Source organism: Scylla paramamosain, chromosome 44 (assembly GCF_035594125.1).
Source record: "Scylla paramamosain isolate STU-SP2022 chromosome 44, ASM3559412v1, whole genome shotgun sequence".
NCBI classification, from domain to species: Eukaryota; Metazoa; Arthropoda; class Malacostraca; order Decapoda; family Portunidae; genus Scylla; species Scylla paramamosain.
Window position 1 is genome coordinate 3,865,015 of NC_087194.1, and position 12,500 is coordinate 3,877,514.

Below are 12,500 nucleotides of genomic sequence, written 5' to 3' on the forward strand. Positions count from 1 at the left end.
GGTTACTGGGGGTTCTGTTAGGGTATGGAAGGGTGGGAGCGGTTCCCAGCCCCTCCTACCCCCCAGTGTTACTCCCCCAGGCACTGTTTACCCTGTGGCCCCCCCGTCCCTAAAGTCGCCGTGCCCCCCGTGCCCCCGCGTCAAGTGAGGGGGTTCACTGTGGAGGATATACTGCGGCGCCCCCCCGTCCTCGCTCCCACAGGGTCAGTCCGGCAGGGGGGGTTAAGGGAGGTCTAACTCTTTAACAGCTGTTTAGTGTGTGTGTGTTACTAATGACTGGCCACTCTGGCACGCCTCCACTTGTACTAGATAAAGCTTGTTCAATGTATTCTTTTCTTCTTCTTCTTCTTAACACGCCTCCGAGGACTGTACAGGGTAGAAATTACAAATCTATTTTTCCAGACATATTTTCTTGCTGTATGACCACTTGACAATATTGTACAGGGTAGAAATGACAAATACATTCTTTCTGACACATTTCCAACGCCATTTCTTCTTCCTCAGCAGCCTCCTAATATTGTACAGGGTAGGAATAACAAATCTATTTAATTTTTGGCACATTTTCATCTTTTCTTCCTTCTAAACCAGCCTCCTAATATTGCACTGGGTAGGAATAACAAATCTATTTCATTTTTGGCACATTTTCATCTTTTCTTCCTTCTAAACCAGCCTCCTAATATTGCACAGGGTAAGAATAACAAATCTATTTAATTTTTGGCACATTTTCATCTTTTCTTCCTTCTAAAGCAGCCTCCTAATATTGCACAGGGTGGGAATAACAAATCTATTTAATTTTTGGCACATTTTCATCTTTTCTTCCTTCTAAACCAGCCTCCTAATATTACACAGGGTAGGAATAACAAATCTATTTCTTTCGCCACATTTTCAACGTCTTTGTTTATCCCACGGCCGCCTCACAACATTGTACTGGCTAACAATTGCGGAATCCTATTACTGCCCCCTGTTCTTCACCTGTTAATATTACAATGGTCTGGCGCACCTTTAATTAACGACCAGCCATTTTGAGATATCTTTGCTTGTTACACGGCCGCCTGCAAAGAGAGAGAGAGAGAGAGAGAGAGAAGAGAGAGAGAGAGAGAGAGAGAGAGAGAGAGAGAGAGAGAGAGAGAGAGAGAGAGAGAGAGAGAGAGAGAGAGAGAATTACTCCCCCTATCACAAACTATATATATATCTGCAAGGTTATGTGCACTGTTTATCTCTTGCTAACTCAACGTGTGTGTGTGTGTATGTCTGTGTGTGTGTGTGTGTGTGCTAGTCTTACGAATCATGAATAAATGGAATGATAGATGAATAACTAATTAAACACACAGATGATTAAATAAAAATATAAGTATGCGAATAAATAGATGTATAAACGAACACGCTAATGAAAAACAGTAAACGATTGAATACATTGCAAAATATACAACTCAATAAACAAAACAAATAAACAAATCAATAAAAAGACTTCGACCAATAAATCAATAAATCAATAAAATCAAGCAAAGCATCTCATTTTTACACGTTCATCTCAATTTGTAAGTGGATTTTTTTTTTTTTTTTTTTTTTTTCACAATTACCTTATTCACCGTCAGGATATGAGTGTCAGGATGAACAGGGAGTCCTTCAGATCCTTTCCTCCGCCCTGCGTCCCTCCAGGCATCCTGCAACATTGGTAATATTTCAGTGGGCATTTTTTTTTTATCAGATTTTTGTTGCCCTTGGCCAGTGTCCTTCCTACATAAAGCAAAAAAAAAAAAAAAAAAAAATTCCTTCACCACACTAAATCTGTCACTGCAGCACCGCCATGGCCAAACACGTGGCTGCAAATTATCGACATCTTAAGATTTGTTATTTAAGGCTTCTTTTTGATAGAAATATAGATATAATGAATTAATAAATATATTGATTTCATAAGTTTGTGTTTAGATAGAGTGACTTCCTCTCCTTTTATAATTAAGTGAAGTGTCTATCTTTATAGTCGATTTTTCAAGCCTTTCTATCTAAATATTATTCTTATCAGTAGTTCCCCATATATAATGAATGTAAAAGTATATATATTTCACTTACTTATGTTAAAAAAAAAAAAAAAAAAAATATATATATATATATATATATATATATATATATATATATATATATATATATATATATATATATATATATATATATATATATATATATATATATATATATATATATATATATATATATAATTCATTCAAGCGTCAGTATTGTCGACATCTCACACCTTTCTGCATACTGTCCACATTTCCTGCCTTTCTACCCCAACCTTATTACTTTTTAACTCTGTAGGTACAATCAGTAGTAAATATATTGGTTTCATACGCTTGTACTTAAATAATCTTTATCTACATTTTCCTAAGCAATGCAAATCATGTGTTGGTGTAAACTATCGAACATAAAGCAGTAATCTAATTTTATCCTTATTAGGAACTCTGGCTGGAATAACTAGAAATATATTTGTTTGATGTGTTTGTGTGTACATATTATAACCTTCATCTTTCATTTCCCTGCAAAATGAAACGGTAAAATCACAATGCTTGAAAATTATCGAACATTAGGAACATGCCAACCTAACACTAATCATTCTAGGTATATTGTTGTCATGGAGACGAAAATAAATCAACACTTCACAATCTATTCATAATTATTTATCTATCATTATACTTATTATTATTATTATTATTATTATTATTATTATTATTATTATTATCAAACGAAATACTAATAAAATTGCCACTCGTTTCATCTTCATATCACAATTATAAATTCTAGAATGCTAATGAATACAATTCGCATATAATGGTATATTTTATTGTTATGCAAACAATCTATTCTTTCGATAAACGTAAATCACAACTCTTTAACATTTAATCATAACAACAATGAAGGCTTAACATTTTAAACTACCTACTCCAGTAACAACAACTGTAATGATAATAATAATAATAATAATAATAATAATAATAATAATAATAGAGGAAGATGATTCAAATAACAATAACAATAATGATAATAATAATAATGATGATGATAATAATAATAATAATAATAGTAATAGTAATAGTAATAATAATAATAATAATAATAATAATAATAATAATAATAATTTAATTCTTAATAATAAACAAATAAATATATAAAGAAAATATAACAAAACTAAGAACAACAAACTTAAATCAACAAATCATTTTACATCAGATCTTTTGTTTGTTTATTTCTTTAACGAGAAAAGAAGAGAAGAGGAGAAGAGAGAGAGAGAGAGAGAGAGAGAGAGAGAGAGAGAGAGAGAGAGAGAGAGAGAGAGAGAGAGAGAGAGAGAGAGAGAGAGAGAGAGAGACAAGATCAAGAATACAAAGAAACGTAGGAAATAATAATAATAATAATAATAATAATAATAATAATAATAATAATAATAATAATAATAATAATAATAATAATAATAATAACGAATAAATACGCGAATAAAATAAATAACGAATGACAAGGAGAAAAAAAATCACACACGGGATGCGAACCAGTGTTACGTAGTACAAAAAAACTTAAGCTTTGTGACCAATAAGCCAAGAGGGATTATTAAGTGCTTCTGTGGCCTCTCTCTCTCTCTCTCTCTCTCTCTCTCTCTCTCTCTCTCTCTCTCTCTCTCTCTCTCTCTCTCTCACAATAATAGTAATAGCAGTGGTGGTGGTGGTGGTGGTGGTGGTGGTGGTGGTGGTAGTAGTAGTAGTAGTAGTAGTAGTAGTAGTAGTAGTAGTAGTAGTAGTAGTAGTAGTAGTAGTAATAATAATAATAATAATAATAATAATAATAATAATAATAATAATAATAATAATAATAATAATAACAACAACAACAACAACAACAACAACAACAGTAAAACGTAGGAGGAGGAGGAGGAGGAGGAGGAGGAGGAGGAGGAGGAGGAGGAGGAGGAGGAGGAGGAGGAGGAGGAGGAGGAAGAAGAAGAAGAAGAAGAAGAAGAAGAAGAAGAAGAGAAGAAGAAGAAGAAGAAGAGAAGAAGAAGAAGAAGAAGAAGAAGAAGAAGAATATAATGATGAAATGTAAAAAGAAAAAGAAAAAGAAAGAAAAAAAAAACAAGGAAAAAATGAAGAAAAAAAAAACCAAGTAAAAAAAACAATAACAACACCATTTTCAATAACAAAAACAAAAACAACAACAACAACAACAATAATAAAAAAATAACAACAACAGCAGTACCACCCACCACACCACCACCACCACCACCACCATTGACTAGTGCCCACTAATATATGAAAACAATAACACACACACACACACACACACACACACACACACACACACACACACACACACACACACACACACACACACACACACAGTTCATGTATAAATATGTATAGAGTAAGCTGTGTATATATATATATATGTATGTATGTATGTATGTATGTATGTATGTATGTTTGGGTATACATATACAAGGCCAAGCCACCTTACATCTGGCTATACTTAAAAATACTTGAGATATACATAAAATATACATACAGTGCTAGTTATGGGTTTATATATACATACATACATACATACATACATACATACATACATACGGACATAGAAGTGATAACAAAAATACAATAAGTGTACAATTTCTTCACTATACATATACATTACATCATACATATATTGTGTATAAGTATTATTGGGTATTTTTTTCCTTTATATACATACATCAAGGAATAGTTAGAGTAATTGTATCTCTCTCTCTCTCTCTCTCTCTCTCTCTCTCTCTCTCTCTCTCTCTCTCTCTCTCTCTCTCTCATCTTTTATCTATAATTTCTAAGCAACACACACACATACACACAGTCACCCAAACACACACACATTCCCTCCTTGCCTCCCTTTCTCACTGACTGACTGACTGATCCACACACACACACACACACACACACACACACACACACACACACTCACTGACTAATCAACTCTGTATCCGAGTGAGTGATGCTGTCCATGTGTGACTGAACAGCACTCAGAGCCAACACAGCAGCCCTTGTATCTGACAGCACATCCCCTCCTTCAGGAAAACACAGAGGAGGGAGGAGGAGGTGCAGGAGAGCCATCATCCCCTTGAGAGTGGTGTGGGGGGTTCAGTTCAGGGTGGTGTGGTGGGTGCCTTGTAATCTCCACCAAAACATCTTCTTGCCTCTTGTTTGTTATTTCTTCATCTGAGAAAAGGGAGAGGATGAGTTTGTAGGGTCCTGGTGTGTGTGTGTATCTACCTAGTTTCTTTTCATGTAAATAGTCTCTTAGTTCCCTTAGGCTGGACACTAATCCATCTATATTTCTATACATGACTTTAATTTTATTTATTGTGGACCCATTTCTTTTGTGTTCTCTCTATGTTGTCTTACTTCTTGCCCTACATTTCTTGCCACCATTTCCTCATTTTCATGTCTATCACTCTCCATATATACCTTTCTGCCTGTTCCTGTGTTCTCTCTTCGTTTTTTTGTCTTGGCCTCCTCTTTTGTGTGTGTGTGTGTGTGTGTTTGTGTGTGTGTCTGCAGAGCTGGTGGTGGTATCTGTGCTTGTCTGTCTGTGGGAAAGGTGTGTTTCTTGTGTTTCATGGTGGTGTTTCTCTTTGTTTTGTATGTGCAAAGGAAAGGAGAGTGAGTTTGTGTTGTCCTGGTGTGTGTGTGTGTGTGTGTGTGTGTGTGTGTGTGTGTTTGTTTGGAGGGTGTCCAAGTGCATTTGGTAGTGGTGTCTAAGTGGTGTTTGTGCTTGTTTGTCTGTGGAGAGGGAGGGTAAGTGTGTATTTGTGGGGTCCTGTGTGTGTGTGTGTGTGTGTGTGTGTGTGTGTGTGTGTGTGTGTGTGTGTGTGTGTGTGTGTGTGTGTGTGTGTGTGTGTGTGTGTGTGTGTGTAGGGCTGGTGGCAGTGTTTGTGTTGCTTTGTCTGTGTAAAAAATGTGTTTCTTGTGTTTTTGGGGGTGGGAATGTGTGTGTTTTGTTGCTGTTTGTTGTGTTTCTTGTCCTGCAGAGTGCGTTTGTAAGTTGTAAGTAAAGGAACTGGGTTTTAAGTAAGGTGGTTTGATTTATAAGTAAGGAATGTGATTTAAGAGGTGTGGGTGTGAAATTGGTATCCTGTAGTGACCTTTTATCAATTGTAAGTGCACACATTGAGTTTTAAGTAACAAAAAAAGTACTTGCTGAGATTTTGAGTAAACTTATATACTTTACTGAAACTTGCATGAATTTGAAGTCGAGATATTAAGTCTTTTTAAGGATTTTCAAGTCAATATACCAAACTGTACTGGAAGTTTATTAAATTGATGACTACAAATTATCTTTTTGAAGTTTTGTTACTCTAGATTAATTCTTGACTTTCACCTGACATCACTTAACCTAACCTGACCTCACCTGACCTCACCTAACCTGCCCTCACCTCATCTAATGTAACCTGACCTCACCTGACATCCTCGAATCTAACCTAACCTGACCACCTAACCTAACCTAACCTAACCTGACCACCTAACCTAACCTAACCTAACTTGACCTAACCTAACCCTATCTTACCTGAGTCCAGTTCAAAGGTGGAGGAAGATGTGGAGGTGGAGGAGGTGGAGATGAGGTCCAGGAGAAGAGGAACATCATCTGCCTCCTCCTCCTCCTCCTCCTCCTCCTCCACCACCTCCTCTTCCTCCTCCTGCTGCCTCCTCTCCTCATCGCCATGGTAACCGCCTTCCACCAGATTTGTGAGCAGGGGCACATCCTCCTGTGAGAGAGAGAGAGAGAGAGAGAGAGAGAGAGAGAGAGAGAGAGAGAGAGAGAGAGAGAGAGAGAGAGAGAGAGAGAGAGAGAGAGAGAGAGAGAGAGAGAGAGAGAGAGAGAGAGAGAGAGAGAGAGAGAGAGAGAGAGAGAGAGAGAGAATAGCAACATTAACCATTACAGTAAAAAAAGGATTAATTTTACACACACGCACATACACACACACAGACAGACAGACAGACAGACAGACAGACACACTCACCTCTTGCGTGGAGAAGAAGTCCACATCTCCACCCTCCTCCACTTTCTCCACCTCCTCTCCGGTCAGCTGGGAGGAGGGGTGGGGGCGACGGGGCTCCAGTGGGGGAGTGCCTCCATATACTGGCACTCTGGGGGAGGGGGGTCTGGTCCCTCTCCTGCGGCACTGAGGGGCGGCGCCAGGGACGGTGACACCCCCACATGCCGAACAGCCTGTGGGGGAGACGGGGGGAGGGTTAAGTTAGGTTAGGTTAGTAAAGGTTAGGTTAGTAAAGGTTATTCTATGCTGGGTCAGTTTATTTCAAGTTACACACACACACACACACACACACACACACACACACACACACACACAAACACACTATGAAATTACTCCCCTCTCATAAACCACAACTAGGTAAACACACACACACACACATACACACACACACACACACACACACACACACACACACACACACACACACACACACAGACACACATCTGGATCTCAAAAAAAAAAAAGCATTTGATAAAGTTCCCCACAAAAGCCTCATGTGGAAGGTGGAGAATGGAGGAAGACTAAAGGGAGCAACATGGAGATAGACAGATTATTATTTACAAGGGAGATAAATGAGAACAGCAATCAGAGACACTAATTCAAGATGGTGTGAAGTGACAAGTGGGGTACTGCAAGGATCTGTGTTGGCACCTCTTATGTTTCAAATAGACGTAGATGATGTGACAGAGGATCTAAATATTTATATAAACCTTTTCACTGATGATGTAAAGATAAGGAAAATAATAAAGGATGAAAATGACAGCAAGGAGTTACAAAAGGGCACTGACAAGACACATACATGGAGCCAAAGATGGAAAGTGGATTTTAATGCCAGAAAATGCCACATGTTGGAAATAGGATTAAAAAGAGACCTTCATGGTATTACAAAATGGGAGGAGAAATAACAATGAAGAAAAAGATTTGCGATTAATGTTTCAGGGCACACCATCACCTGAAAGACACGTAAACAGAATATTCGGCTCTCCACACAGCTTGTCAATGAACATTAGGGTAGCGTTGAACTATTTAAAGAAATGATAAAGAAAATTGTAACAAGCATGATACTACCTAAATTGGAATACGCAGCAGTAGTTTGAGGTCCAGGTAAAAAAAAAAAACATGGAAACTGGAAAGAATACAGAGGATAGTGACAAAGATGGTGCCAGAATTGAAAGACTTAAGCTATGAAGAAAGACCTGAAGAGATGGGACTACCAACACTACAAGAGAGAAGAGAAAGAGGAGACCTGATAACAATGTACAAATTAGCAAACAATACAGAAAGAATAGACAGAAATGACTTGCTACCACAGATGGAGGAGGGAGAGAGATGGACGAGGGGGCATGGGAAGAAAATAAAGAAGAGTAGATGTTGAAGCCACATCAAGAAAACAGCTTCCTGTATTGAACTATTGAGATCTGGAATAATCTGAAGGAAGAGGTGGTTGTGGCAAAGTGTACACATGTTTAAAGAGAAACAGGATGAATATGATTATAGAGGCAGGACAAAATGAGCCTTGGTTTGTGTCCTGTGCAACACAACTAGATAAATACAACGAGGTAAATACATAGATTACTTACAGATGATACCAAGTTACTGAGAAAGACAGAGAAGAGGAAGATTGCACAGCACTCCAGTGGGACCTGAACAAGATCTGGGAGTGGAGGCAATAGTACCAGGTGGAATTCAATGCAAGGAAATGCAGTGCGATACAATTTGGCAAGAATGACAAGACAGATGGGATGTTATTCAGTGAGGAGAGAGAGAATTAGCAAGAGAACAGAAGAAAAGACTTTGGAGTGATAATTAGCGATAAGTTGTCATCACAGAAACACACAAACAAGACTACAGGTCAAACATTTCACCTACTGACAAACACAAGGATACCATTTACTCATCTGGATGGGAGAAAAAAATAAAATAAAAATAAATAAATAAATAAAAAAACTGACAGTGACCAAGATACGGCCAAGACTGGAGTGTGCAGCTGTGGTGTGGTCACCTGGCGCCAAGATACCAGTAAGAAAATTAGAAGGGATACAAAGAGCAGCAGCAAAGTGACCTCAAAGTGTGAGGGAACTGCCCTACAGAGAAACCCTGGCAAAAGTGTGTGTCTTGTAACAATGGAGCAGAGAGAGAGAGAGAGAGAGAGAGAGAGAGAGAGAGAGAGAGAGAGAGAGAGAGAGAGAGAGAGAGAGAGAGAGAGAGAGAGAGAGAGAGAGAGAGAGAGAGAGAGAGAGAGAGAGAGAGAGAGAGAGAGAGAGAGAGAGAGAGAGAGAGAGAGAGAGAGAGAGAGAGAGAGAGAGAGAGAGAGAGAGAGAGAGAGAGAGAGAGAGAGAGAGAGAGAGAGAGAGAGAGAGAGAGAGAGAGAGAGAGAGAGAGAGAGAGAGAGAGAGAGAGAGAGAGAGAGAGAGAGAGAGAGAGAGAGAGAGAGAGAGAGAGAGAGAGAGAGAGAGAGAGAGAGAGAGAGAGAGAGAGAGAGAGAGAGAGAGAGAGAGAGAGAGAGAGAGAGATATGACTACAATGTACAGAGTAATGATTGGAGTGAACAAGTTGGACAGGAAGGACTTGGTGGCGTGGGGCAGCACAAGAGGCTCAAGGGGACACATCACAAAACAGGAAAAGGATGCTTGTAGAAGCGATGTTAAGACACACAGCTCCCCGTACACAGAACCGTGGAGGTCTGGAATGATCTGGACAGAGAAGTCGTTGATGCAAATATGACAAAGAAGTCTAAGAAAAAGTTAAACAGGAGACAGGACAGCACCTCGATAACTCTTTACCTGTCATGACTAAATAAATACACGTCAGCCTGTCCCTCCCCCTGCACCACACACAGACCTCCACACACTTACGAGCTGGACGCATCATTCACAGCGACATCATACGACGGCGGCATCTCTCTCTGCAGCAAGTGTTCCTCCAGCCTTGATCGTGGGGCAGGGGGACCACGACCTTCACCCCCTGCTGCACCCCGCCCCTGCCCCGACCCTGACTCTGCAAGCGTGTCAGGCCCATCTTGAGCGCGTAGAGCCTCCCAGTGCAGCCCACAGCCACCACCAGCATCAAGGAGCACATTAGTCCTCCCATCGCTGCCACACCTATCACTGAGTTCTGTAGGTTAGGTTAGGTTAGGTTAGGTTAGGTTAGGTTAGGTTAAGTTAGGTTAGGTTAGGTTAGGTTAGGTTAGGTTAGGTTAAGTTAGGTCAGGTCAGGTCAGGTTAGGTTAAGTTAGGTTGTTAGGTTTGGTTAAGTTAGGTAGATGACCCCTCTCCTCTATCTCCTACTGTTTTCTCCTCCTCCTCCTCCTTCTCTTTGTAAAGGCACTCCTCTTCCTCTTCCTCCTCCTGCTGCTGTCCTCTCCTTCTCTTCCTGCTTCTCCTCCTCTCCTACTGTTCCCCCTCCTCCCCTTCCTCCTACTCCTGCTGTCTTCTCTCCTCTTTCCCCTACTATCTTCTCTCCCCTCCTGACCCCTCACCTCTCATCCCCTCTCCTCTTCCCCCACCTCCCCCCTCCACCACGCACCCTGAGGCAGTCCTGCTCGTCGCTTCCGTCCCGGCAGTCGTCCAGCTGGTCACACCTCCAGGTCTCTCGGATGCACCGCCGGTTGTTACACAGGAAAGTGCCATTCTGTGGGAGAGGGGTGGGTGAGAGCGGGTGGGGGGGGTGGAGGGTGGAGGGGTTGATGAAGGGGTAAGTGTAGGAAGGGAAGGGAAGGGAAGGGAAGGGAAGGGAAGAGAGGGAGGGAGGAAGGGACGGAGGGAGAGGAAGATTAAATAATGAAAAGTATATAATATTAACACTATCTCTCTCTCTCTCTCTCTCTCTTTCTCAATGTGTGTATCCTGTGTGTGTTTGTCCGTCTATCTGTCTGTCTGTGAGCGTATGCATCTACCTGTCTGTCTATCCGTCTATGTGTGCGTATATCTATCTGTTCCCTGTCTGTATATGTGTACGTGTGTATGTATGTATCGAAACCAGTAAGCACCTTATATATCTGTCTGTCACCCTGTCTGTCTATATATATACTTCTATCTCTTTCTCATTATCCTGTTTCTTTTATCATATCCTCTTCTCTCTCTCTCTCTCTCTCTCTCTCTCTCTAACATATATATAGACAGACACCCTGTCTGTCTATATATATGTGTGTGTGTGTGTATATCTGTGTGCATATCCACTTATCTACCTATTTACCTAAACCTGTGTGTGTGTCTAACCATAAATGTCTTGTGTATATCTATTTATCTATCTGTCTATCTAAACCTGTGTGTCTAAGCATAAATATCTATCTATCTATTCATTTAACTGTGTATTCATCCAGCCATCCACCCACCTTGCCATTACAGAGCAAAGGGGAACAGTTGGCCTCATCAGATGCGTCACCACAGTCAGGAGAGCCATCACACCGCTGGTAGAAGGGGTAACAGCCGCCCCCCAGCAGGCAACCTCATTCTGGCACTTGGTATCTAAAGGGGAGATATGGGGTGATAGTGAGGGGGAGTATGGAGATGTGAGGGGATGGTGGAGGTAGGAAAAGTGATAGGGAGGGAGGGGGAGGGGGGAGAGAGAGAGAGAGAGAGAGAGAGAGAGAGAGAGAGAGAGAGAGAGAGAGAGAGAGAGAGAGAGAGAGAGAGAGAGAGAGAGAGAGAGAGAGAGAGAGAGAGGAAGAGGATATGATAAAAGAAACAGGATAATGAGAAAGAGATAGAAGTTTTGTTCACTCTCTCTCTCTCTCTCTCTCTCTCGCAAAAGATAAATGAAACTAAAATGTAGTGGAGTTTAGCAGCGTCAGTGGAGGAAAATGGAGTGTTACAGCATTCATCCACTTCTCCACATCCTCCACACCACTTCAAGACCTCCACCACACCTCCTCCTAGCAAAGCAGTAGTAGTAGTAGAAGCAATGTGGAGTAAAAGTGGAATATTGCAGCATTCATCCACTTATTCACTCTTCTCACACACCTACACCACTTCAAGACCTCCACTAGATCCCCTCCTAGCAAAATTATAGTAGTAGTAGTAGTAGTAGTAGTAGTAGTAGTAGTAGTAGTAGTAGTAGTAGCAGTAGTTGTAGTAGTGGTAGCAGCAGTAGTGGAGTTATGTGAGTGTTACAGCATTCATCCACTCATCCACTTACTGCAGGAGAGTTCATCCACAGCATTGGAGCACTGGAGGGTTCCATCACAGCGCTGTGATGCCGTGTAGCACTCCTGCCCCACACCACAGTACCACTCATCAGCACCACACCCTGCAACACACCACAACGTCACAGCACTCAGACTGCCTTGGTGCAAACACACACACACACACACACACACACAACCAAGGGCTTCCCCAAGAATCATTGCTAGCCCCAGTTATGTTCTTGTTAATGATATGAACAGGAGTAGTGGAGGAGCCTTATATGAAAACTGGTGAGGGTAGAGACCTGTGGA

At 40.7% G+C, this 12,500-nt stretch overlaps 1 protein-coding gene across 3 annotated transcripts in view; it reads right to left on the bottom strand.

Moving 5' to 3' along the window:
* Nucleotides 1-4,752: 4,752 nt before the first annotated feature.
* Nucleotides 4,753-12,500, bottom strand: part of LOC135094191 (LDL receptor repeat-containing protein egg-1-like) — a 14,741-nt gene continuing 6,993 nt past the window's right edge. For 2 of the 3 annotated variants that reach the window (XM_063994047.1, XM_063994045.1), the window contains 7 exons: nt 12,203-12,313; nt 11,400-11,532; nt 10,592-10,696; nt 9,922-10,180; nt 7,031-7,239; nt 6,577-6,775; nt 4,753-5,228 (listed from right to left, as the gene is read on the bottom strand). In XM_063994047.1, coding sequence (XP_063850117.1) covers nt 10,171-10,180; nt 10,592-10,696; nt 11,400-11,532; nt 12,203-12,313 — 359 coding nt within the window. In that variant the 3' untranslated portion in view covers nt 4,753-5,228; nt 6,577-6,775; nt 7,031-7,239; nt 9,922-10,170. Of the gene's footprint in view, nt 5,229-6,576; nt 6,776-7,030; nt 7,240-9,921; nt 10,181-10,591; nt 10,697-11,399; nt 11,533-12,202; nt 12,314-12,500 lie in introns of those variants that run through there. The other variant, XM_063994046.1, reaches the window with a different exon arrangement.